At 49.5% G+C, this 27,669-nt stretch overlaps 1 protein-coding gene across 1 annotated transcript in view; it reads left to right on the forward strand.

The window, feature by feature from the left end:
• The window catches only part of NUDCD3 (NudC domain containing 3), a 75,213-nt gene that overhangs the window by 31,122 nt on the left and 16,422 nt on the right, over nt 1-27,669 (forward strand). Inside the window, exon 3 of the mRNA XM_059074623.2 lies at nt 19,953-20,085. Coding sequence (XP_058930606.1) covers nt 19,953-20,085 — 133 coding nt within the window. The remainder of the gene's footprint in view (nt 1-19,952; nt 20,086-27,669) is intronic.

The raw sequence follows: 27,669 nt of genomic DNA on the forward strand, positions 1-27,669 counted from the left end.
AAGAAACAGTATACATGCCTGAATTAAGAATACCTTATTGCTAAAAAATGCTAACCACCATCTGACGATGAACATAAGGTTGCCATAAACCTTCAATTTGTGTAAAAAAAAATGCAGTATCTGCAAAGTGCAATAAAATGTGGTAAGCCTGTGTATTCTGTCTCTGACTTTTTTCTCTTTTTTTCTGGGAAACTCATGCACGATATCGTCACCTGTATCCTCCAATGCTTGTATTGAGTTGGTTTTTACTCTGCTATCAGTATTCATTTCCACAAGTTCTTTCTTTGTTTTCTGAAAGGGGTTGTTTTTTACATAATATTCTGTTATTGTTTCAAGGCTGCGGTATCATCTCACTGTTGTGAGAGGATGGACACACACATGAGGATGGAGATGTGTGTGTGTGTGTGTGTGTGTGTGTATCTGTCTCCAATTCCCTGTAGAATAAACCTCTAGGTTTTTGGAGGGTGGGGCGGGTAGTTGCCTCTTCGTGGAATAGAAGAGGGGGCTGACTTCTTCCTAGACAGGTTCCTTAACCTGTCCTCAGTATTTAGCCCCACTTCCCTACTTCCTAAGGTAACTTGTGTCCCCAGCTCAAGAGCCTTTGGGGGTTCTGTGGTACAAGAAGTGTGTGTTTGGTTTCAGGTATGAGGTGACTGTGGGGCATGTGAGTGGAAGTGATGTCAGTCTGCGGTTTAGGGAAAGAAGCAAAAGTTGGAGCCAGGTGTGAGAGTCATCATCTTGGCAGTGGTGGTTGTAACCCTGGAAATGAAGTTTTGTCTCTGAAGGGAGTGAGAAGGGCAGCAGCCAGTGAGAGACTGGGGGAAAGCATTCTGAAGCTCTGGGGACAGTCGAAGAAAAGGAATCTGTGAAGAGGGGTAAGACCGGTGGAGGGGGAATCTGAGAGCAAGACGGTTTGGGAAAGACTCGCTGACCTGAGCTGGGACAGCGGGCAGAGCCGTCTGCATGGGGGCAGGGTGGGACTCAGTGGACTGAGCATGAGTTCGAGGAGTTGAACTCACCCATTCAACCATGTGGCCACATTTAGGATGGCAGGACTTGGTAGATCAGCAGATCATTCTGTTCATGTGCTCTTTGCATACAGTTTTGACATGGAAGAAGATTGATTGATTTATATTACAATGTATTTGACTTACAATATTGTATTAGTTGCAGATATACAACATATAGTGATTCAGCATTTTTATAAGTTATACTCCATTTAAAGTTATTGTAAAATATTGGCTATATTCCCTGTGCTGTACAACATATTGTTGTATTTTATTTATTTTGTACCTGGAGTTTGTACCTTTTAATCCCCTACCCCTACCTAGACACTCTCTCTGGTAACGATTAGTTTGTTCTCTGTGTCTATGAATCTGTTTCTTTGTGTTGTTATATTCATTCGTTTTATTTTTTAGATTCCACATATAAGTGATAACATTACAGTGTGTGTCTTTCTCTGTCTGACCTATTTCACTAAGCATAATCCCCTCAAGGTCCATCCATTGTTGTTGCAAATGGAAAAATTCCATTCTGTTTTATGGCTGAGTAATAGTCGTGTGTGTGTGTGTGTGTGTGTGTGTGTGTGTGTGTGTGTGTGTGCGCGCGCGCGCCATCTTCTTTATTCATTTATCTGTCGACGGACACTTAGGTTGCTTCCATATCTTGGCTATTGTAAATAATGCTGCTATGAACACTGGGGTGCAGGTATCTTTTCGAATTAGTGTTTTTGTTTTCTTTGGATGTATACCCAGGAGTGGAACTGCTGGATCATATGGTAACTCTATTTTTAGTTTTCTGAGGAACCTCCCTACTGTTTTCCGTAATGGCTACACCAGTTTACATTCCTATCAACCATTTACTAGGGTTCTCTTTCCTCCATATCCTTGGCAACATTTCTTTTAAATAAATTTATTTATTTTTGGCTGCGTTGGGTCTTCACTGCCGCACCGGGTTTTCTCTAGTTGTGGCAAATGGGGGCTACTCTTCATTGCGGTGCGTGGGCTTCTCATTGTGGTGGCTTCTCTTTTGTTGCGGAGCACGGGCTCTAGGCGTGCGGGCTTCAGTAGTTGTGGCGCACGGGCTTAGTTGCTCCATGGCATGTGGGATCTTCCCGGACCAGGGCTCAAACCCGTGTCCCCTGCATCAGCGGGTGGATTCTTAACCACTGCACCACCAGGGAAGTCCCCGTGAAGGCAGAACTAGTTGCTTTTCATCAGTAGCCTGAGTAGATGTGCTGCATTTGAAAGGCTGTCTATCAGAGATGCCTTTCTGACACTAGTTTTGTTTGTGACTCTTCTTATAGTAAGAAAGACCTTTCTCTATAAGCCTCTACGTAGAACTCTCCAGTCTACATTGCCAGAAACCGGGCTGCATTCCTCAGGCATTGTTAGTCCGAAGAGGTAATTATGTCTGATAGAGCATCTAGTTCTCCTTCTTTAAAGGGCAAAATTACGGAGATTGCAAATGTATACCGTGGTCTAAGAGGCTCCTCTGAAGCACTTTGTAGGAGGCAGTAAAATTCAGTTCTCGCTGTGTGGGGGCGGGCAGCAGGAGCCGAGCAGCAGAGTAGCTCAGGGAGGCTGCGCGGCGGGAGGACCTGCCGGCCTGTGGCCTGGGTCTTGTCCAGCCGTCCGTTCAGCCCCCCCAGAACAGCACTTGCTGGAGGGTCTCAGCTCATATATACGCGGGGAAGGGGCTGTTCGGGAGGATCGAGTCGGACACAGAACTTCGTAAATAGTAGGAGTGTCTCTCCAGCCTGTCTTCACTCTCTTCACAGCTAAAATTCCCTGGCAGCCTGTAACTATGCGAACGGAAAGTACTATTTGCAGAGACTGAAATCCAGCAGGCGTTAGTGCTCCCATGGCACGTTGTTGCTTTGGCTGTACTCTTGGGTCGTCATCTCTTCCAAGCTGAGCTGTTGTCAGGAGGCGAAAACAGCCACGCGTGACCCTGGATGTGTATGGAGAAGTGCGTCTTGTCAGCGTGAAAGTCTGACCACACACTCTCAGGGCTCAGGGTCGTGTGGGAGGGCAGGTGGATGGCACCCAGAGGCCACAGCTGGGCCTGGAGCATGTGTCTGGACCTGAATTGTGCAGCCTCCTGTGTGCAAACTGGGGATAAGGATTGGATCAACACAACCCGTAGGTGGGTTCTGGGGGTGTCAGCCATTGCCGGTCTGTTAGCTCGCAAGCCCATGCTGTTTCCGCAGTGAGGGGTTACATCCCTCATTGCACTGATGAGCACACCAAGGCTTGGAGAGCCGGGCCAGCGTGTCCAGGGTTCCACCCCTGGTCTGTGGCCCAGCAGGGACTTTGACTCCAGAGTCTGTGTCCTCAAGCACTAAATTATTCTGCTTTATTTTTTTATCTGAAATCCTTCAGAGACCTTCCTTGCCTTAAGGGGGTCTGACATTGTGAACCCCTTTGCCTAGTCTTTCACTTTCTCGCTAGGGTCGGGTACTCATTGCTTCTCAGTGTCACATCAGCTCAGAGCTGCTGATTCTGGTCCTGACACTGTGTGGACCGCCTATGCTGCGTTAGAGTCTGGAATGCACTTCTGCTGTGCCCATGTGTGTGCACACACACGCTCACAGCAGCAACCCTCCTCCCTTCCAAAAACAAAGCAGACAGAAACACCAGAAACAGTCGGTGGGGAGACTGTGCCCGACTGTGGGGGAGATGGCATGGGAGGTCAGCAGGCTGAGAAGGGCAGACACCCTGTAAGGAGGAATTCCAGTACAGACAGTGCTGGAGTTCTTGTGGTCCCGCGGGAGGCCGGAGGAGAGAGGGCTTGTCTGTGTACCTGGGGGGCTGGGATAACACGGTAAAGTACCCTGAGTGTCATGCTGAAGGAAGTGGGTCTATCTTGTGGAGAGTGGGCTCCCCAGTGGTTTCTAACCCAAGATTTCCGTCCTCTGGCTTGTTTGAAAGTTAACAGGGAGCAGACACAGTGGGTGAGGTTGGGGATGCAGACAGGATACCTCACTGCTGCAGTGTTTCCAGCGGGGGGTGTGGAAGGGGCAGGGTTACTGCTGTGTCGCCTGGAGCTTATGGGGAGGAGAGGTCAGCCAAGGGAGACCAGGTGGTGGTGGGTGTGAGGGTGGGGGAGAGAGAGGGAGACTGGGTGTCTAGGGCAGGATGTTGATGTCAGATGTTGTAGGGGAAAGCAGGTTCTGAAACCTATGAAAGGCCGGTTTGGCTTTGACACTTGGAAGTCGCTGGGCTGGCCACAGTTTCACAGTGGGGCGTGCTGGAAGGTGAGGTGGAGAGAGGGTGAGTTCCTGAAGGGAAGGCAGGTTGGGAGCAGGATTTTGAGTCCCTGTTTGTTTGTCTTTAAGGTTGGGTGAGGTGTGAGGGCTGAAGCAGTGTGTGGCTGTGAAGGACAGGGGATATCTGTGGGAGGGGTCGAGCAGGAGCCGCTGGCGGGGCTGGCCCGTTGACCTTGATAGCAAGAAGCAAGAGCGCAGCCCAGTTCCCCAGGACTCAGCATTTCTAGTTGACGTCGAGGTTCTGTGTTATATAGTGTTCAGTGAGGAGTGGAGCTTTGCTGTGTCAAAAGAATGCTTCACTTTACCGAAAGCATTTACCCTAAGATTCCATTCAATAGCAGACTCCTTAGTTCATTGGAGATTTTCTCTTTGCAAATGTAGATACATACCATGCCACACCCGAGTGAAGGTCTTCAGGGGTTGGTGCACCTCCTCCCGGCCTGGCCGAGGGTGGAGAAGGTGTGGACGGAGTGATGGGAATGCCTGGCTGAGAAGAGGGCTGCTTCCCCTGCCTTGACTTTTTCTGTTTGGATTTACAGTCTAGGGGGCGGGCGAGAGCCAGGCAGTTGGGAACCTGAGGTGGGGATGGAGGAGCCAGGCCAGTTTCATCTCAGGGAGCTTGAGAGCAGAGAGGATAGAAATGGCCGGACAGGGCCTGGGCCTGCAGCTGCCCCCATGCTGGCCACCCAGTCTTATGCCAGGGTCCTGTTTCAGTGCACCGGGCCTTCAGTTCGTGATCGATATTTACTTATCAGAATTTAATGGATTATGATCTTGAATTCCAGGTGTGCGTTTTTGCCTGCAGAAAAGACATTCTAGACTGTACTGAGAGGAAGCTGGTGCATATTGCAGAAGGCAGACCTGAGGGCTGACCCGCAATAGGACACCTTCAGGCTGGGCCTTAGTCTGCAGTGGAAAACCCCTCTCCCCCCATGATAACTCCGGGCCTTCACAGCTGAGGAGATGGACTGCATCTCTACTTAGAGTTCCAGGGTGTTCTTGTGAGATTGAAAACAAAACTCAGACGTTGGTACCTTGAAGCTTTTCAGATGGATTTAAAGGAAACGGGGAGAAGGTCTTCCATAAGATTATGATGTGTGTATTTCGTAAGTTCTGTGGTTTACATTTAATTTGTTCAAAACTTGTCCCAACTGTATACCAGTGTGTCAGACCCCATGTTAGGTGTGGTTTTTCTTCTGGAGGATAGTGATCTCATATGGGACCCCATGACAGCTATGCATGTGGCAGCCTGTGTAAGTGCAGGATGAGCAGATAACACCATGCCTGCTGTGTGTGTGTCTTTGGTGCTGTCTGTGTCCTGGTGTTGAGTGTGAAGGGGGAGATTCACCCCTTTTGCCATCAGGGAGGAAGCCTGGTCCTGGTAGTGGTTGGCGGTGAGGGGAAAGGATGTGATGAGCGGGCTGAGGAGAGCGGGTGGGTGAGGTGAGGCAGGCCTCTAGTGGGGCTCACCGGCCCTCCACCCTCAGCCCCCACGTTCCGAGTGTCGGGCTCTGCCGGCCCTCCAGGTGCCCGCCCTCCTGCCACCCTCAGGCTCCTGTGCCGCCTGCAGGCTGGGGCCCCCAGCACCCTCGCCTCCACAGCTCTTCCCATCCCTGCTGACACCCCACCACCCCGACTCACACCGGCACTGACCAGCCTCCTTTCCCATGCAGTGGGCGTCCTGCCATCCGATCGCCTCCACACGGCAACCTTGCAGGGACCTTTTAAAACAATCAAATGATGTCACTCCCTGTTCCAACGCTGTGGTGACTATCCATCACTTTTTTATTAAATTCTGAGCCCTGCCTGGTTTTACAAGCCCAGGTCTTGCCTGGCACGACCGCATCTTCTCTGTGACAAAACAGTGGCCGTGTTTACAGGACTGATGATCCGGGTGAGTAAAGAGGTTGGTGATCGTGACACCTGCTCTAGGCCATGCTCTGCTCTGCGTGCTTTATATATATCTCGACCCATTTAATCCTCACATCTCTGAGGTCGGTACTAATGTGTCCCCATTTTACAGGTGAGAAGCTTGAGGCGTCCGCTCAGTGTCATACGGCAAGTCAGTGGCAGAGCTGGCTTGGAGCTGTGCGCCTCCCTTGCTCACCGGGGTCATAGGCACCCTCCTCCTACTTGCCAAGCCTCTCAGTGGCTCCCTCGACCGGAGGTGCGGCTCTGTGACCTTTCTGAGCAACTCTTAGTTGTGGCATGCATGCGGGATCTAGTTCCCCGACCAGGGATTGAACCCGGGCCCCCTGCGTTGGGAGCATGCAGTCTTACCCACTGGACCACCAGGGAAGTCCCTATTCTCTACATTATAATCCAGTGCTGTTTTTATATATTTAGCCACTCTTATCAGTTCCAGCTCTGCCCATTGGGAGCTCTCTGGTTGGCTTCTTTGTCCTTTTGACATTCTGTATCCTGTGGTTTTTTGAGCACTTCCTTACTTTCTGGCACTGCCAGGTGCTCCAGCCTCATCTAGTGTTTTCTCTTCCACCCATTCTCCAAGGAGCCTGACTGCTTTGTTTGAGGACAGTGTTTAGAAACCATATGTAGCAGTGGGTGAGCTCACTGCTCCTGGGCACCCCTGCCTCTGTCTGGGCCCTGTCAGTGTACATGCTTGTCTCCTTATTTTTATATCTCTCTTTCTGGAAATATATTAAAATCTTTGTACCTTTCTCTGAGAACCAGAGCCTGGCGCCTGTCACCTGCACCTGCGATGCAATTAGCAAATCCTTCTAATAGGTGAATTCTGTGTCCCAGCTTGGATATGTGCTGGAGGAGGTGTTCCTACTTTTGTGATTGATTGCTTGACTGTGAGCCTCCAGCTTCTTCTGTCTCTCTTGTGAAGAAGGGTGTGTCCTTCCCCCAACGCCAGCACCACTCAGTCATTACCCTTCATCTTTAAGCTCTGTTTCCAGTTATTCAGCCTCATACACTGGGCCACTGATTGAACCTGCTGTCATTTGTTTGTTCACCCCCACTGGTTACTAGATAATCTCTGATGTGGTGTCCTCCTCACTCTGTGACCCCCTTTCTACCCCAGGACCCTCCTCCCTCCTGGCCCCGTGACCCTCTCTCCACTCCCTGACCTCTTCTGAGCGCGGTGCAGTTCCTCTCCTGCGTGTGTGATAGGTTCTCTCGGGCAGCGACTTGCACACTGTCCTGGCTCTGCCCTCAGATGCCCGGTACCAACATGGGGGCAGCGCCAGGAAGCTGTGCTGGCTCTTTCTCTGCAATACAGCTTCCCATTGTCTGTTCCACATGTAGATTTTATGCCCCGTGCTTGTAGAAGTGCTGTTCTGGGGGCGCACCCCCCAGTGGTGTATGGAGAGATACGCTCCTCCTGCCCTTCTCTCTGATTACCTCAGTGCTTTCCTTTCCTTTTTGTCAGCCGACGGGTGAGTCCATCATTTGGGTCATGATTGCAGTTACTCGGGAGACCATGCAGCCCTATGCTCAGAGGCAGTTCGGGTTCCTCCTCTCTGAATGTCCTCTTTATAGACTTTGCCGACTTTCCTATTTCTGTTACTGATTTGTAGGAATTGTTTATATGTTCCAGTTCTTTGTTGGTTATGTGTCACAGATCTTCCTCCTCTCTGTGGCCTACCTTTTTTAAAAAGTGATTTATTTATTTATTTATTTATGGAGGCATTGGGTCTTCGTTGCTCTGTGCAGGCTTTCTCCAGTTGCGGTGAGCGGGGACTACTCTTTGTTGCAGTGTGCAGGCTTCTCATTGCGGTGGCTTCTCTTTGTTGCAGAGCACGGGCTCTAGGCGCACGGGCTTCAGTAGTTGTGGCACGTGAGCTCAGTAGTTGTGGCTCGCAGGGTATAGAGCGCTGGCTCAGTAGTTGTGGAGCACAAGCTTAATTGCTCTGCGGCATGTGGGATCTTCCCGGACCAGGGCTCGAACCTGTGTCCCCTGCATTGGCAGGCGTTTTTTTTTGTTTTTTTTTTTTTCGGTACGCGGGCCTCTCACTGCTGTGGCCTCTCCCGTTGCAGAGCACAGGCTCCGGACGCACAGGCTCAGCGGCCACGGCTCATGGGCCCAGCCGCTCCGCGGCACGTGGGATCCTCCCGGACTGGGGCACGAACCCGCATTCCCTGCATCAGCAGGCAGACTCTCAACCGCTGTGCCACCAGGGAAACCCACATTTAGTTTAGATCTAAATGATTGGTCTTTTCTACGCTATAAGGTGTCTTGTTAATACTCTTCTGCTTGGATTTAATAAAAATATTTCCCTATAAAATTTTTAAAGACAAGTGTGTTTTTCACATATAGGTTTAGTTTTTTGCCCTTTGTCAGGCAGCCATTCTTTCCCACCCGTGTGCCACCTTGGTCTCCGTGGGAGGGGCTGGTTCAGGGCTGGGTGTTCTATCTGCTGGCCATTTGCTCCCAGTGCCAGGAGCACACTTGACATCAGCAGGGGCTGTTCTCCCCCAGCTTATTTTTCTTCTTCAGAATTATCTTGGTGATTCTTGGCATCCTTTTTGGTCTCTATTTTAATTCCCCTACCTCTCTTTTTTCTGAGCCTCATCCTCCTCTCTCTGTGGTCTGGACTGGAGAGATGCAGGCATGCCCACCTCGCTCTGTGGGTGAGGTCGTCCAGTCGGTGGGACGGTCAGGAAGATGTTGAGAGAAGAGGACAGCAGACAAGCTTCCAGAATGAAAGGGCATTTGGTTTCTTCCTTGAGGAGTTGCAGGTGGTGGTTTATGGTAGGGAGACACTAGATAAAATCACACAGAGCATGTCTGTTACCAGGTGCACTGTGTGCATGCACTTCCACATGATTCTCACCTACGAATCCTGGGAGGCGAAAAGGAGATGAAGAACCTGCAGCCCAGAGAGGGTGTGAGCGGTCGTAGCTAACCATCCTGAATCCCTTGTGCGTCTGCTGTTCCATGCTGCCCCTTCCCAGGATGGAGCCCCTGGGAGTGGAGGAGGCTCCATCCCAAGTGACCTGACCACGTGTCCTAGTGATAGGAGTCGCTTCCATTTCAGGTGTTTTGTTATTGATTAAAATTGATGCCTTTTAAAAGTTTTTTTTTTAAATTTAACATGGCTTTTCAAAAATACCAAAACCAAAAAACCAAAACTAACCAAACACACCAAAACCAGCCCCCAAATTCCAAAACTACATAAGCTAATTTGAAGGGCCAGCTGGTAAATATTTCAGGCTTTGCAAGCCATGCATTCTAGAGCCAGAAGCAGCCGGAGACGCTTTGTAAATGGATTACTATAGCAGGTGTTCCAATAAAACTTTATTTACCAAACAGGTGCTAGGCTGTCATTTGCCATCCTATGACCTGTAGTATTTCAGACAACGTCTCAGTAAAACACCTTGAGGATAGAACAAAATAGAACTTACATTAGCTCGCTCACCTTTGAAAAAAACCAGCCTTCTCAGTACTCGCTATCAAGGTCATTTTTTCATGGCTCAAGACTTGTGGGTAGAATTGCCTTTTGCCACCTCAGGCCCTGACCTGCTGAGGTCCTCGGGACTCCCCTGATTCCCATGTCCCCTTGCCGCGCCTCCCCCTTGCTCCCCGTCTCAGGGTGTCCACGTTTTCCTGCCCGTGCTCCCCGAAATCCCTCAGTGCTCGCAGGTACTGGGCAGCCTGGCGCTGGCAGCTAACACTTGCACATTTCATCTTGGGCTGGGCACACGACTTTCCCGGATTGGGCTGTAAATTCTTTGACAGTAATAGTGGCGGTGTCATTAACCGGTTCTTTTTGTCACCAGGACAGAGGTGGCCAGCCGATTGTATGGCCTGAGGCTTGCCCCTCAACCCTGACACTTTCACCGCCTCTTCACCTGGGCCCAGGGAAGCCCTCCTCAGCCCTCCCTAGTTTCCTGTGTTTTGATTTTTACTTTCAGTAAAAGTAACGCCGATCTCTCTCGTTCAGTATGGTACTTTTCATTCATCACAACTTGGTCCACCTGAAGCAGGACTTGATGAACTTCACTTATTATGGGATGTCAGCATCAGAAAGAGCAGACCCTATGGGTTCAGAGACACCCTGCTGTGTCCTGACATCCACATTGCATGCACGCGTCGCATGCCTGCGCACGGCAGCCCCAGAGACCACCGTGTCATCTGTTGGTGAGACAGCTGAGTACTGCTCAGCCCGGGAGGGACAGCACCACCTCCAAAGCTCTGACAGCCTCTCGGAGGGGGGTGGTAAGGCCAGAACTTGCTGAGAATTAGAAGTTTGATATAAGGTGGATCTTTCAAAGTGAGAAAGTGGGGTGGGAGTCTTGATTAGGACTGGGTGAGGATAGTCAGGATTGGTGGAAACTGCAAGGCTATGATTTTGAGGGTGGATTCAGAGGCTGGGTGTAAACTGGGGGTTGAGTTTACATTCATGGAAGAGTTGAGGGCTCTTTGGGGAAGTTGCTGTCATGAATAGTCAGTGCTAATGCGGGCAGGGGCTGAGTGCTGAGGCTTGTTGATGTTGCAGCCAGGTGTGGCTTCTAGTCTGCATCTGTGGTGAGCGTGTGGCAGTGCTCGGTTCTCATGCATGCATCTGTTTGGGATTCCGTTTCATCCCCTCACTGGACCTCTTGCCCCTTGTTACGCTGTCTTCACGGGCAGTTTCTGATGCAGGCGTTTCTGACAAGTGGCTCTGTTGCTGGGTTCACCCCTTCTGAGGTTTGGGTGTTGTTTTCCCTCTGGTCTAATTGCAGGCTGTACCTCACTTTATTGCGCTTTGCTTTACCGTGCATCGCAGATACTGTGTTTCCTACAAGTTGGAGGCCTGCGGCAGCCCTCTGTCAAGCAGACCTTGCAGCGCCATTTTCCCAGCACTGTCTGCTCACTTCAGGTCTCGGTGTCACACATTTTGGTACTTCTCCCAATATTTCAAACCTTTTCATCATTATTATATTTGTTGTAAATATAAAACTTTTAACGGATGAGGAGTTGCTTCTTATGGATGAGCAAAGTGATTTCTTGAGATGGAATCTACTGGTGAAGATGCTGTGAAGATTGCTGAAATGACAGCAGAGGATTTAAATATTACATAAACTTAGCAGCAGGGTTTGAGAGGATTGACTCTAATTTTGAAAGAAGTTCTCCTGTGGGTAAAATGCTGTCGAACAGCATTGCCTGCTGGAGAGATCATTCGTGAAAGGAAGAGTGGATCGATGCGGGGGACTTCACTGTTGTCTTGTTTTAAGAAATGGCCGCGGCCACCCCAGCCCTCAGCACCCACCACCCTGATCAGTCAGCAGCTACCGGCACCAAGGCAAGACCCTCCACCAGCACGAAGATTTTGACTCGCCGAAGGCTCAGGTGATGGTCAGCATTTTCTAGCAATAAAGTATTTTTAATTAAGGTATGTACATTGTCTTTTTAGACATAATGCTGTTGCACACTTAACAGACTACAGAGTAGTTATCTGGTATAGTGTAGAGTACATATAACTTCTGCATGCATTAGGAAACCAGAAAATTCACGTGACCCACTTTATTGTGGCGGTGTGGTGGTCTGGGACAAAACCCACCTTACCTCTGAGGTCTGCTTGCATTCCTCAACTGGGAGGTCTGTTGGGACTTGAAATAGTAAAGCTGGTCATAACTGTCCTGATTTTGGATGACTAGGAATAGAAAATTGAGTTAAAGACTAAGAATTCAGCATATTCATGGAGTAGATTATCTAGTTTTTAAATGTATATTTCACATTTATATACTTGTAAAAAATTGGAATACCTCCTTCCCTTGTTGAAATAATTAACACGATTTAAGAAAAAGTCTCACTATAACCAACTTATATCTTTAGTTAATTAGAAGAGTTCATAGTAAATATTGATTATGTTTTTGTTGGCTGACCATCTGATACAGATTGTCAAAGACTTTCCCTAAATTTGCATTAACACCTGTCAAATGACTCATGGGCGTATCATGAGACTCCAAGCACCTTGCCTCATTTATTTTAGGTAAATATAGAATCGTCTCATATTTTTAACTGTGCTACAGAATTAATTTTACAATGTTAAAAGCACATTTTCAAAATATACTTTTTGTAAGAATTTTTTTTTTTTTTAAACTGAGCCTTCCTGACAGAGTCTTGGCCATGAGTGGGCGCTAAGGAATGGAAGGCATCCCAGAGGAGCTGGGCTGGTGCACGCAGTGACCACGGGCCAGTCCTGTCCCCAGCTGGCCCCTCTATGTTCCTCAGCTGGACTTTCCCTTTATATTTAGACGAGCTCCTGGTACAACTGGTCAAGAGAAGAAAGGACTACACAAGGAAACCATGTTGAATGCAAAGGGAGCAATAACTCCAAAAAGTAGAGGTTAAAAAAATTAGAGTATTCCTGTTAGAAAATAGGCGCAACGACACCCTTTAGACCTCAGGGAGGTGAGGAGCTGTGAAGATCTTTTGATGGTAGTGATGGAGCTTGAGTTAATCAGACATCTGGAAGGAAGTAGGAAGACAAGTTAATAAACCGGGAGAAGATGTTTGTAAGCTATGAAACCAACGAAGAATTCTTATCGAAAGTTTATAGAGAACTTCTTCAAACCAGGGAAAGCACAAACAAAAGCTGTAGCAGGAATTTCGCAGAAATGAGTCGCATACACAGCCAGTTGACATTAATACGCAGGGAAATGTGAATCAAGACCATACGGAAATACTATTTTTTATATATTTTTACTCGATAAAACTTTAGAAAGTGTGCCAGTGTTGAACATGACCCCATGGGTTGGCGGGACCTCCTGCACACCACTGGTGCACGTGAATTGGGGCAGCCCTTAGAAATGAGTTCGCACTGCCTCTTAAGGGTGGGATGCTTACTTTTACACCCTTGACCCAGCAGGCCCACTCCTGGGTGCATAGCCAAGACACATCCTTCAGGTTTTGTGACACAAAAAGGAAAGTGTAGCATAACGAATGTCCACAAGGTTCCCCCCCTTCCTTGTTAGCAGCATGTCATGATTCATGTTTCATTTCTCTCCCTAATCCCAGACTTTTTTTTTTTTTTTGATATGGCAAATCCCAGCAATCACAGACTTCACCCATATATATACTTCAGTAAAAAAATAAGGGCTTAATGTAATTATCATAACTTACAAATTTATGGTTCCTTATAATCATCTAATGTCCAGCCTGTGTTCACTCTTTCCTGATTGTCTCAAAATGTCTTTTTTCAGTTGGTTTTTTTCAAAATAGTATTCCAGCAGGTCCAAACATTACATTTGGTTGCTGTATCTTCTAAGTCTCTTAATTTAGAATCATTTCCCTTCTCTTTTTTCATTTTATGCCATTTATTTGTAAAGAAACTTAGAGTTTTGTCTATTGTAATTTTCCAAATTCTGGACCTGGCTGGTTTTTTTTTTTTTTTTTTTGGTGGTGGTGGTGTTTTTCTGGCTGCGTTGGGTCTTCGTTGCTGCACACGGGCTTTCTCTGGTTGCAGCGAGCGGGGGCTACTCTTCATTGTGGTGCGCGGGCTTCTCATTGCAGTGGCTTGGTGCGGAGCATGGGCTCTAGGCACACAGGCTTTAGTAGTTGCAGCATGCAGCCTCAGTAGCTGTGATACGTGGGCTCTAGGGCACGCGGGCTTCAGTAGTTGTGGCGCGTGGCTCAGTAGTTGTGGCACACGGGTTCAGTTGCTCCGTGGCATGTGGGATCTTCCCGGACCAGGGCTCAAACCCGTGTCCCCTGCATTGGCAGGTGGATTCGTAACCACTGCGCCACCAGGGAAGCCCTGTGTACATGGTTTTGATGAACGTGTTCTCTGTCCCTTGTGCTCTCTATAGTCCGGTGATTAGACCTGTGGCGGTGGAGTGGATTTAAGGCCCAGCGTAGGTGCAGGACTACAGCAAAGGTGAGGCTCTCTCAGGAGGTGCCTGGTATCTGGCTGTTGCGGACATAGGCGATCTTCTGATCCTTCTGTGGGCAGACTCCCATCCGCCGCTCACCTAGCGCTCAGCGTCTGTCAAGGGATGCTGCCCAGACTCACGTTTCCATTGTAGTTTACACAGTGGTGATTTTTTCATTCTGTTATACCTTCATTTATTATCTTATAGAGGGACTTGGCTTTTCTGAAATTCCAGTTCCTGTAGAACTTTTTTTAAAAAAAATTAATTTTCAGACCGAGGTATACTCTGCTCACCAGAGGTGACCACTGGGGTTTTATGAGCTCATGGATCTTTAACGATTTCACATTATTCTTTTTGATGCTCAAATTGTCCCATCTTTGGCCAGCAGGAGCCCTGTGGGGGTCTCATGTGTGCCTCTCACGGGACCCTCCTCACCTTGAATGGCATCTTTGCTTTCAGGGGACTATTTAGCTTAGGCCGACTGGAGACTAGCCACCTCTCCACAGGGGCTCTGGTCCTGTTGGTGAGGCAGGCCCCCTACTATCTGGAGAGACCGATTGGTGGCAGATGCTAAACTGGTGAGATCGGTGTAGATAAACTTATTGATGCTAGATTTTTAAAAAGAAACTCAAGGGTAAAACTGTAAGCTTATTAGGCAAAATGCATAACTTCCCTCCCTGAATGCCCCAGAACGTCAAGAAATCTCTCTTCATAAAAGTCACTTGTTGAGTCTTGCGTCTGTAGGCAGACTTTCTAACTGCATGGGAAGGCACTGAAGAGGGCAGTGATCCAGTGTGCGGAGGGCGGTGACCCTGAACATTTTCCCATTTTGGCCATTTTACACGTTTGTCTCGCTTACTCTTCTTGGCCACTCTTTGGGACAGAGCTGTCAGTGTTCTGGTTTTATGGTTGGGGACCAGGGACCGGAGTGCCATGACCTGCTTGAGGTTTCGTGGCTGGCACCCAGTGACATGGGGTCGGCCTCGGGCCTTGAGTGCTGTGGACGCGGGGTTTTCAGTGACCGCTGGGCCTGGTGTAGAGGGCTCTGAGCCCCGCACCTGGGGCCCGGTGATGTTGGCTCCTGTTGCCTGAGGAGCTGAGAAGAGGCAGGTACTAAAAAGGATCCTGCAGGTGGGGGGCCCCAGAGGAGACTGGGCAGGAGGCTGGGGAGGACGGTGGGCCGCCTGGTGCAGAGCGCCCCCTGGGCGGGTCATGTGGACAGATGCTGCCATCTGACCCTTTCCTTTTTAAGCTGCAGAGGTGAAGTGTGACGTGGTGTGACGTAGTGTGGCGTGGCCATCCCAGACAGTCACAGTGGCTAAGGATCCAGGCCCCGCCAGTCACATTGCAGTGCTGAGAACGCCGCCCGTGGACCTGCTTCCAGGAGGGCACAGTTGGTGCTGGGCTTCCGAAGCAGGGGGTTGGGGCTCCGAGGTGGGCAAGTGTTCTAACAATGCTCACTTTGTATAGGTTGGAAAATGCAGAAATCCAGAGGAAAAATCACTGTGTTTCCAATGGCTGTGGCTCCCATCCACATGTGGGATATGGTGGGATCACTGAGAAGAGAAGGAAGTCGATGAGAGGTGGAGCTGGTCTGTGAAGAGAGAGGATGAGCTGCTGTCTACTGACCACCTAATATACCCCGTACACGCACCACAAACATGCTTAGAACACACGCGCACACCACACACATTCTTACAGCACACATGGTCGCATGATGTGCTCATGCACACGTACCCATGCACGCCACGTGTGCTCATGCACACATAAGCCCTGGCCCCTCCCACTGGGTTCAGGGGCAGTGGCATCTACAGGTGGGTAGGGAGGTGTGTCCAGAGCTGTCACACGTGGGCACCACTGAGGACATTGGAGAGGTGACCTTTGCCTTAGGTCATGAGGGGCAAGTGTGAGTGTTGGAGACAGGATGTTCCAGGGTGAAAGCAGCTCTTTCTGGCTCTGGGAACCTGGTGAGCACTGCCCAGCACCTGTCTTCACGGAGGGGGAGCCACCCCCAACCCCGGGAGCCTGGGAAGGGGCTTGAGAGCAGCCCCAGCTGCTCCCCGAATTATAACCCATTCCCTTTATGGGCACCAGCCTACTGCTTACAGAAGCCTTTATCTGGGGGCTGTGACCCCTTTTACTCAGGACTCCTCCTACTCGCCACTGGCTGTTCTAATTCCCACACCGCGCGTTGCAGGGGCGTGGAGGGGGAGAGTGGGGGCGGCCTGAGCTCATCTCCCGCCTGTGCAGGTGGTGCTGGCTGTGGGCGTCTGCCCGGCAGAGCCGGTCCCTTGGAGACACAGGGCCTGGCTTTTCCTTTAACACGGTGGCAGCCCTGTAATCCGGTGCTGCGGCTCCTCAGGTGTGGGGGCTGCAGTGAGGCCTGTGGCCAGCCCTGGCTGCTGATTCATGCTCCTCCCCCGCCTTCCCACTCCCTGCCCTGCTTCCCCCTTCCCCACCCCCAGCGCTGGCCAGCAGCTGCAGGGGTGTGGCCGCAGGCTGGTCAGGGGGGACAGGGTGAGGGCGGGGGCCCAGAGCACCTGCACATGACAGGAGACTTACTGTTGCACACTGGTGGCTAGAAATCATCAACTGTATTTAAAGAGAAGGTGGATTTCGAGAGTTAAAAACACCTAGCACCTTGGTGATCTGTGCTGGGAGTGACTCCTGGCTCCGCTGGGAAGAGGCTGCAGGTCTTGGGGGGGCGGGGGGCAAGTGCCTGCTGAGCCGCCCCCCCTGCGATGCTGCCTGAGCAGCGCCCCTCCTGCTCTGGGGTGGAGGGTGGTCCCTTGAGGAGGTGAGACCTCGTGGCATCTCCCATCCTCTGCTCGTCTGCTGCCCGTCCTGGTCGGAGGGCCCACGTGGATGGCAGCCGATAAGGGCTTAGCCGTATGTCATGGGAAGTAGCTGTCCCCCCACTTTGAGGGGTCCTTAGGTTTATTTCCTAACCGCTGCCAGTGCCAGGCCACATGGGCTTTTATTTTTTGTGTGGGTATTTTATTTCTGTGTTTTCATAACCTTGATTATTTCACATAGGTAACGTACACACACGATTCAAAAGGCCATACAGAGAGGATGTGCGGGGAGGGTCGGGCCTTCTCCCACTCCCGCCTGTTACTCGGTGCTCATTGGCGGTATTCTGTGCACGTTCAGGTGTTTGTCAGATGTGAGCTTTACGGCTGCGGTAGGTGCTAGAGTGGGGAGGAAGCCTGTGGGTCAGGGACACGTGGGTCTTGGGCCACCCTGTCCCCCGGACCTGTTTCAGGGGCTCAGGAGGCAAGCAGGCTGGCGTGGCCACTGGAGAGCTCCCAGGAGTGGGGGCCACAGGGCAGATCACCATCTTCTGTCAGTGTGTTCTTAAAGACAGCTCTTTTTCTCCTGGTGGTAAAGCATCTGCATGTTGTAGGGAATTTGGACAATACCTAAAGATACAGAAAAGAAAATCAAACTGTCTTGTGATCCTGCTGCCCAGAGACAACCACAGAGGCTTAATGGACTCCCTTTTATACATACACACACGTCTTTGTGTGTGTTTTCTTAGAAGACTGAACCTGTACCATGCACAAAAGCTGCATGTCCTTTGTCAGTTCTATAGTATATTGAAAGCTTTCCTCTCATCACTGAACCCCCTTTGCAGACGCTTGCACTGGTGGCATCCACATGAAGCTTACTCTGACCACCCCGTGACCAGGCTTTGACCATTCCTGTCTCCTTTGCCCCACCCTGCTTTCTCTGTGGCTCTAGGTCCCCACAGGGACCCACCATCTCTCCCTGGCCGTGTGAGCGGGTAGTTTGGGGCTGGCATCTGTTCTGATTGGTCAGTGCCCAGCCCTGCTCCTGACCTAAACTGCTGCAAAAAGTACTACAAACTGGGTGGCTTAGATCAACAGAAATAAATCTTCCCATAGCTGTGGAGTCGTAAGTCCGGGATCAGGGTGTTGCAGGGCTGCATTCCCTTTGGGACTCTGGGTAGAGCCTTTCCTTGCCTCTTCCAGCTTCTGGGGCGGCTGACAGTCCTCAGCGTCCCTTGACTTGCAGCTGCATCGCCGTCGCCATGTGGCTGTCTTTTCCCCGAGTCTCTACACGTTGTCCCTCTGTGCGTGTGTCTTCGTGTCCGGATCTCCCTCCCTTTAAGGACACGGTCCCATTGGATCAGGGCCCACCCTAGTGACCTCATTCTAACTGGATTACCTCTGTGTAGACCCTGTCTCCAAATGTGGTGCTGAGAGTTAGGACTTCAGCATATTAATTTTGGGGCACATGGTTCAGCCTGTATCAGCCACCAGTTTACCAGCCCAGAGAGCCTGGGCTGTGATGGAGGCCCAGCCTCAGATACAAGGTGTGTAAAGCATACCCACAGGAGGTAAACATGTTCTTGGCTTAAAACTTTTGCCAGAAAAAGTGTGTCCTCATTAACCACCGCTCCCAACCCCTCCTGACCAGAGGTGAGGGGCTGATGGGGTTACATGCGTTCTTGACCCTTTTCTGGGTGTTTCCATCTGCACACATGCAGACGCTCACAGTGAGTGGAATCTCCTCCGTCGGCCTCTCCCTCCAGGTGCATCTGCTGGGCTCTCCGAGGGCAGGAGAAGGTGGCCAAATGAATCTGTTTTTTGGGATATCCTTCCTCATAGGTGTTGCCTCCTCCCCGACTAAGCTTCTGTCTTTAATTTAGATCTAAAACTCACTATAATGGACTCTACACTTATTTTTGTATGGTGTTCATACTATTATTAACACTGTTAAATTCTGTGGCAAGTATTTTATTGTATTTTATTTTTAACATCAGCTTCTTGGCCATGCCTGTTTGCATCTGTGCTGGGTTGGTAATGCGTGTGCAGGAGGATTTGGCTGACTGGGTTTTTTCTAGGCTGTCTCATAAGCACACTGCTAGCATCTTAGGAAAGCCTGCAGTTTAGTACATTGCCTTGGCTTTCATTTATTTACCAGGAGAAAATGGAGGCTGGTGTTGGATTAGGATTGAAGTTGAGCAGCTGTAGGCTGAACTTGTTTTGCCTTTTTTTTTTTTTTTTTTTAAGAGATACGCCCTGCCAAGTAGTTTATGAGAAACCAGGCACCCACAAGCCCCAGGATTTTTTTTTTTTTTTTTTTGACTGCGTTGGGTCTTCATTGCTGCATGCACGCTTTCTCTAGTTGTGGTGAGCAGGGGCTATTCTTTGTTGCAGTACGTGGGCTTCTCACTGCGGTGGCTTCTCTTGTTGCGGAGCATGGGCTCCAGGCACGTGGTCTTCAGTAGTTGCAGCACACGGGCTCAGTAGTTGCGGCTCTCAGGCTCTAGGGCGTGCAGGCTTCAGTAGTTGTGGTGTGTGGGCTCAGTAGTTGTGGCTTGCAGGCTCTAGAGCGCAGGCTCAGTAGTTGTGGCACACGGGCTTAGTTGCTCCACGGCATGTGGGATCTTCCTGGACCAGGGCTCGAACCCGTGTCCCCTGCATTGGCAGGCAGATTCTTAACCACTGCGCCACCAGGGAGGTCCCCCCCAGGATTTTATTAATGAGGCTCTTTGGTTTGTGGGCTGGCCTGGTTTCTAAGCTTCATGAAGACCAGGAGGACCAGGCTGTGCCATGGTCTGTGGTGGCAGATACTTTTCCTAACCTTAAGGGTGCTGCACTCAGGGTCTTCTCCTTGGCTTTTCCCTTTGTTCCTGTGACCTCCCAGGAAGCCCGAGCTGGGGGGTCAGAAAGGAAATCGCCCAGAGAGAGGGAGAGTTTTAGATGCACAAACGAAGTGAGATTAGGTGAAAATTCTCACAACCTAGAGGCAGTATGTACCTGGGTTCCCTGTGGCCTTCCTGCCTTGTGTGTGGGCCTGAGCTGTCATCTTACTTCTTGTTCTTTCTCAGGAGGCAGGAGCAGTTCCAGAGAAACCCTGACAGCTACAATGGTGCTGTGCGTGAGAACTACGCTTGGTCCCAGGACTACACTGACCTGGAGCTCAAGGTGCCGGTGCCCAAGCACGTGGTGAAGGGCAAGCAGGTAACCTCGGGGGTTCTTCCCAGAGTCTCTGCTCAGCTTCTTTCCGTGGGGCATAGGCTTCAGGCTGTGGGCTGCCCTGGAGCTGGTCTCCCTGCTTAGCCACCAACACAAAACCGCTTCTTTTCTGCAGTCACAAGCCCGCCACCCCACATCCTCTTTAACCACGTCAAGTATGAGACCCAGCTCAGCCCCCTATGTGAATAGAACCTGAGCTTTGTTGTTGTTGTTTAATGACAGTATTTTCATATCATTTATTGCCTTTAGTCTCTGCAAAAGCACTACAGAGTAGGCAAGGCAATTGTTGTTATACCCATTTCACAGATGGAGAAAGTGGAGTCCCAAGAGGCAAAGCAAAGAACTACAGGTTCTGTAGTGACAAGTGGACTTCCAGTCCTGTGCTCTGCGGAGTTGTAACATTTACAGCTTCAGCTGATTTCTCCATCTTAATGAGCTTGAGTGAGTAGAAATTTAATCTTTTAGCGGGAGAGAGATGTTTACTTGGGGACGTTGCTGAGAATAACATGATTGTAGCTCGTTGGAAATAGGTAGGCATCACTTTAAAGGAAAAACTCTCATGTGAAATGGGACATTGTTACTATAATCCATAATATAAAAAATTCTGATATATGCCAGAAACTGTTTCCTTATTTCAGTCATAATGAGAAACTACAACCTGCAAAGTAAGTAGTATCTTTTTTGTTTTATAGATGAGAAATTGAGGCCGAGAGAAGTTACTTGGTTATCCAGGTTGACATGGAAAAGTCACCGTGTGTCTCCCTCACTCTTGCTATGCCAGGGACCGTGAGCACTGTCCGAATGTTTTTGAAGGAGTGAATGGCTGAATGGGTGCAGTGGTAAAGCCATGGTTTTGATTCAGGTGTGTTTGCTTCGAAAGCTCATGCTGTTTTCCCTGTGTCCCACTCCTCACTTTATAAAGCAAAATAACTGCTGGCTTCTTTAAAAGAGAAGGTCCCAGAGCATGTAAAACAGAAGTTGAGTTTCATATACATTTTTGAGAAACGATGCCGTGTAAAGTGGCTCCTGCTGGTCTGGATACGTGTGTGGATCCAGGCTCTGGGCAGTGAGTGAGCCCCTCCAGGCCTCCCCTCCACCCCACCCCCGTCCTGAGGCCCCTGCTTCTCCCTCCCTGGTTCCCTAGGCTCCACCTAAAGCAGGCCTGCCCTGTGCAGGAGTCTGGGTGGGGCCCGGGGAAGCCTCTAGAATACTGCTGCTTTCCGCCAGCGTCAGACGAGTGCAGTTCATTCTGCAGCACAGAAGACAGGAGCAGGACAGGAGCCCCTGAGCCTTCCCGGCTCCACGTGGGTGTGCGTCAGGGTGTCACGGGGGTGGTGGCTGCAGCGGCACTGTCTGCTCATTCCTGCCTTTCTCCCTTTCCCACCCCATCCCAGGAGATCTCACCAGGGCTCAGTGACCCGTGACCCAATGGACTTTAGGATCCAGGTCAGAGCAGGTAACTAGGGGTCATCCCTACGGAGTCCAACTTTTGATGACCGTGTTCCCTCTGATTGTGGGGGGTCACAGTGGGTGCAGGCTGACCTTCCTTGTCAGACTAGTTTGTTCAGCATCCTTTAGAGTTTTAGTGGGTCAGGTGTTGATTTTCATTTTGTTTTTTGGTAGGATTGCTTTGTGTGTAGGCGAATAAATTATGAAAAGCGTTGGTTAGTATACTTCACTACTTGGCTAAAAATGTTACAGCTTCCTGGTCTAGTATCTGTCTTCTAACTTCTCCGTGAACTTCTGGAGCTTTCTCTGGAAGGACTTGTGTTAGGCCCAACCTAAAACTAGTTATTTTGGGGACTTCCCTTGTGGTCCAGTGGTTAGGACCCCGTGCTTTCACTGCCGATGATGCGGATTCAATCCCTGGTCGGGGAACTAAGATCCCGTAAGCTGCGCTGTGCGGCCAAAACCGAAAAAAACCAAAAAAACCACAACTAGTTATTTTCTCTTTCTTTAAGAGACACCGGTTACCTGACATCTCTTGCTGAACTTCCCACAGCCATCCAGAAACCTTCCCATTGAAAACGGCATCTCAGACGTGTACACTGGTCATTGGGGTGTCAGTCTCACGACGCCCCTCTGCCACGAGCAGTGTGTTGTGAGGGGCCTGTCCTTCGTCTCGTTGCGCTAAGGGACAGACCGTCATGCCTCAGTCATATCTAAGCCTCCTGACTCCACTTGCTGTGACCTCTGGGAGGAGATGGCCTCGCTTTCACTGAGGATAGCCCTGGCTTTTGCTCATTTCTGCATTAGACGTTTACTGACCACACGTTGGTCCCCAAGACTCAAACAAGATTGCCGCTCTGGGGCTGGCCTGCGTGGGGCTCAGGTGATGACAGCAGGTGCGCCAGTACAGCTCCAGGCTGTGGCAGGTGCCGTGCGGAGCACGAACAGGCTGTTGGCCCAACCAGCTCTGTGCAGCCGGGCACCCCTCGGGCCCTTCTTCCCAGCAGCGCTTCGAGGTGTCGCGGTGTGCGTGGGGGAAACGTGGAGGTGGTGAGGGTCTCTCCAGGCTGGCTTGCTCTGGAGCCAGTGCTCCCGCCACTCGGGGGGTGTGGATGAGCCTGAGTGTTTGTGACGCCGGGATTGGAAGAGGCGTGTTCCCCGTAAGGCATTTATTTATCTAGTGTTGGCACTTCGTGACCTGCTGACTTAATTTACACTAGTCTCCTACGTGGTTGAATTTCTTTTTCTCCTTCAATAGTATTTTCCCCCGTGTCATTAAAAAATTGATGTATAATTGGCATACAGTGTTATATTAGTTTCAGGTGTACAAAATAATGGTTTGATATCTGTGTGTACTGTGAAATGATCACCACAATAAGTCTGGTTAACATGCTCACCATATTACAGAACTGTGTGTGTGTGTGTGTGTGTGTGTGTGTGTGTGTGTGTGTGTGTGTGTGTGATGAGAACTCCTAAGATTTACTCTCTTAGCAACTTTCAAATTCCAGGTCGCTTTTATACTGCAACCTTTGGAAAATTCATGGTCTCTCTAGTTCTTGGTGATCTAAAGAGTTTTAGGCATGCCTCACTTTAAACCTAGGGATAAGTTTATTTTGTGTCTCTCGGCTTTTGCTGGCCTAAGGGTTTTTTCTGAGTTGCCACTTTCTTTCTGGGCTGGCTCCTTTCCAGCTCTTCCCTGCGGTACCTGTCACAGCTACCTGTCAGCAGTGTTTATTTTTGGTTTTTGTCTGTGGCACCTATCAGATAGCATCATGATGGTAGCTGTGACTGTAGCGGCTCAGCTGATGAAGTCGCAGTTGTTCTGGGTTTGTAGTTTGCTCTGTGTGTGAGGGGCCAGGGGTGTTGGGGGTAATGGGCAGGTGTGCCAGCACTGGGGGTTCATGCAGGGGGCTCCTGGGCCCCCTCTTCTTCAGCTGTAGCTTGGTGCTTGAGGCCTCAGAACATTGCCCCTCCTTTACTCCTTGTGGATTTTTTCCCTGTGGAAAACGTATTTGCCTGTAAAGGGTAGTGGGGGACAGATAAATGCATGTGCGTAACGCTTTAAGTTCAAGCGTTCTTATTTTACATGCGACCGTTTTTTTGGTCTTTGTTGTTTTTATCATTTTGCTGGTGCATCTAATGGAAAACTTCTCAGAATGAAGCTTTGTTTTCATTCATTAGTGAAATGTAGTTACGTCTTTGCTTCATCACGTTCTTTGTTCTGTCTGCTCTGCACGGGAAAAGCAGCCGAGTTCCCCATTCTTTCCTCAGCGTAGCCATGGGGTAGGGAGAAGGAACTTTGCCATCAGGACGGTGTATGTGTGATCGCTAATGTCAGCTGGGGCTGGTTATAAACCTGGCATTTCATTGAATCATAGGATTTTAATGCAGGAAAATTGAACTCCGGAGAGTTTGAGTCTGACTTGTCGTTTTGCAGATGAGAGAGCTCTCCTGGAGACATAAACCGCTAAGGTGCCACACTGTCCGGTGAGATGGTGGTGGAGCAGAGCGCAGGGCCCGGCACCCACCTCCACCCTGTCTGTGATCAGTTGTCTTTTGCGTGGAAAATGTCGTGGTATTGTTGCACACAGTCATGACTGGATGACATTGAGTGACAAGTGAATTACTTTCCTTCTCAGTATTATCTTTCCTCTTGGAGATTGTGTGTGGTCTTTACTGACTGATGAGGTCCTTCCTGCTGGCTGGTGGGCTCACGGCCATGCTGCGTGCCATCTCGCCTCACCATGGGAACCTTCCAGAACAGCACCAAGGCCCCTGGGCATGTCTTGTACAGTGACACTGTGCCCCAGAGCTTGATTCAGCTGTAGGAATTTGTACTTAAAAGCTCTATTACACGGTGTTCCCTTCTTAGAAGGCGTTTAGAAAAAATGTAGGAAGACTCTTTTTTATAGGAAACTTTCATAGCAGAAAAGGCTAATAGGCTGTATTTATCAGTTTAAAAATTGTTTTTGTTTGAATGCATAGGACATTTACCTATTCAAAAGAATAAAATGTACAAGGAGAGGTTTCTTTCCTGCCTCTGCCCTTTTGTCCTATACCAGCCCCCACACCAACCTCAGAAATCACGGTACTAGTTTCTGGGATCTTTGGGCAGATGTTTTCTATGCATATGTTGTCAAGTTGTCAACTATGAATAAATAGCCTCGCGGCCCCACCTTCAGCACAGATGATGTGCCGCCCCCCTACCCCCCCCCTCCCCATTCCCTCTGTCGGCCCCACCAGGGTGGCTCTGGCCTCTGGTGTTTGCCGCCATGGCCCCAGGGCCTCAGCCATGCCTGCCAGCCAGGGTAGCTGCCTGGGAGAGTCTCAGGGGACCTAGGATTTTCCGTGTCATCTGGCTCAGGCTCTCGGGACCCTGAGAGTGCAAGTGCCCTGAGCCCACCACCCCTCACACTCAGGGCTCTGGTCTCCCGTCAAGCTGTTTTGCAGGTCCTTACTCCATTTTCATTACATCCCTTTGGATTTCTTGTATAGTTTTTTGTTTTTCTGGAGTTTCTGGCTGTCTTTTCTTCTTGTCAAAAAATAGTACACTTTCATCATAATCTCAGAATTACTCAGACTCTCACTAGTACTGTGTATTCTCTAGAAATCACTTCCTGCAGACCCTCTCACCTCTGACTCCCATCCGGACTGATTATTTTCTAGTTTGGTTGTATAGCTTGCATCCTGGAACTTCTTTTCACTGCACTTCTAGATTAAATTCACTGTGTTTTAGATCCTTGTTGGATCGTCCTCTTTTTTTCCCCTAGTTTTATTGAGATATATTTGACATATAATGTTGTATTAATTTCAGGTGTACAACATAATTATTTGGGATGTGTGTGTTCAGCAAAATGATTACCACAATAAGTTTAATTAACATTCATCACCTCACATAGTTATAAATTTTTTCTTGTGATGAAAACTTTTAAGTTCTACTCTCTTAGCAACTTTCACATGTACCGTTTAGTATTGTTAATTACAGTCACCATGCTGTACATTAGATCACCAGAACTTACTCATTTTATAAGTGGATTTTGACCCCCCTTCTCATCCAGGATCTTCCTCTGTTTTCATCCTCATTTTGTTGTGGTATAGACTCAAGTAACTTTCTTGAAATGATGTGTGGTAATAAATGCAGTGTCCTTGAGTGTCTTAAAATGCGGTTATTTTAAACTTTCACTTATTTTGTGCTTTGAGTTTGTATAGAATTCTAACTTTAAAAAATACTCTTCTGGGAGTTCCCTGCTGGCCTAGTGGTTAGGAGCCTGGGCTTTCACTGTTCTGGCCCGGGTTCGATCCCTGGTCGGGGAACTGAGATCCTGCAAGCTGTGTAGTGTGGCCAAAAAAAAAAAAATCTCCCCTAACAAGATAGAAGGCATTATTCTCCTGTTTTCTTACATCCGCTGTTACTGATTCTAGACATGTCTTCCATTCTGGTTCTTTGTGAGTAAACTTTTTCCCTCCTATTTGGAACTTTTAAGACCTTATTTTAAATACTCAGTGGCATGAAATGTCATGAGCTTGTGTAAGTCATCTTTCATTCATTCTGTTCAGCCCTCAGTGGGTCCTTTTAAACTGAAGCCATATTTTTCTTAAGCTCTGGAAAATTGTCTTGTTGCTGTCACAGTTTCTGGAATGCCAAACTGATCGCCTGGATTGGTTTCTGGCTCTACCTTGATTTCTTTGACTTTATCTTCCAGCCTTTCTGTTGAAAATCTTATTTTCACTCTCTTTTTTTTTCTAAGTGTTTGTTTTGTCTAGTTCTGTTTTCATGTTTTATTCTGCTTCTATAGATACCGCATCTTCTCAGATCTCTCCAAGGGTATAAATTGGAAATATTTTAGAATTCCCTTTTTTCCTAATTAGCTCTGTAATCTTTACTTTTTTTTTTTTTTTTTTTTAACCTAAGTCTGTCTTTTTGTGCTGCTGCCTTTTCTCATAGAATGCAGTCCTTAGTTCCCTGTTAGTTTTTCTATTTAAAAAATATATTGGCTGGGCTTCCCTGGTGGCGCAGTGGTTGAGAATCCGCCTGCCGATGCAGGAGACACGGGTTCGTGCCCCGGTCCGGGAAGATCCCACATGCCGCGGAGAGGCTGGGCCTGTGAGCCATGGCCGCTGAGCCTGCGCGTCCGGAGCCTGTGCCCCGCAACGGGAGAGGCCACAACAGTGAGAGGCCCGCATACCGCAAAAAAAAAAAAAAAAAAAAAAAAAATATATATATATATATATTGGGAACTCCCTGGTGGTCCAGTGGTTAGGATTGCACACTTCCACCGCAGGGGGCACAGGTTCCATCCCCGGGTGGACCCCGCGTGCTGCGTGTGGTGTGGCAGAAAAGAAAACAAACAAACAGCAATCTTCCCCGTTCTTAGGAGCGTGGGATGATGTCGGCGGTTTTCTCCTTTACGTGTCTGAGGTCTGCTGCTCCCTTCGCTGCTCACAGCTGAGGAGCTGGCTGGCTTTGCCTTGCCGTGTGTTGGGCTGGGTGTCCACCCAGTTCCCTCAGACTGCCGGCCAGTTGTTCTGGAGCAGGGCCCCCTGTAGCTCCACAGCACCCAGTGGGTTCTTATCCCTGTGACGGGGCTTCCGTTGGCACAGCTGCCCGTGGACTGACTCAGCCGCTCCGCCTCCGTGCTCCACACCTGCTGACTGCCAGCCGGAAACGCCCTTCGGCTGTGCTTGTCCCCGCTCTGTGCTGTCTGTCGCCACACGCCTCTCCTTCCTCACCATAGAGTTGTTGAAAGTTTCTCTGTCCTGGCCTCTCCCTTCTTCCCTGTGTGGTCTGGGGTTTTTCTCCGCGGGCTTTGTTCCTGTCCTCTCTGCGGGTCAGGGACTTCAGGGGATGGCCGCCTGCTCCCAGAGTGACATCTTGAAGTGGAGCTCCTGGAAGCATCTCTGGTCTGGTTTCCCCTCGGTGCTTGGGAACATCCCCTTCCCTTTGTATAAGAGACGAGCGTTGTGAGAAGCTCACCCAGGTTTGGAAATTATCCTGTTGCATAAAGTTGGCTGGAGGATTTTCTTTGTTAAAGTGAGCTTGCTCCTGGGAGGCCAGGACTGGTGGAGCCTTGGTCCGCTCTGTCAGGTGTTCACCGCACGTCCGAGTTCGTGGTCAGGGAC

Source organism: Kogia breviceps, chromosome 9 (assembly GCF_026419965.1).
Source record: "Kogia breviceps isolate mKogBre1 chromosome 9, mKogBre1 haplotype 1, whole genome shotgun sequence".
Taxonomy (NCBI): domain Eukaryota; kingdom Metazoa; phylum Chordata; class Mammalia; order Artiodactyla; family Physeteridae; genus Kogia; species Kogia breviceps.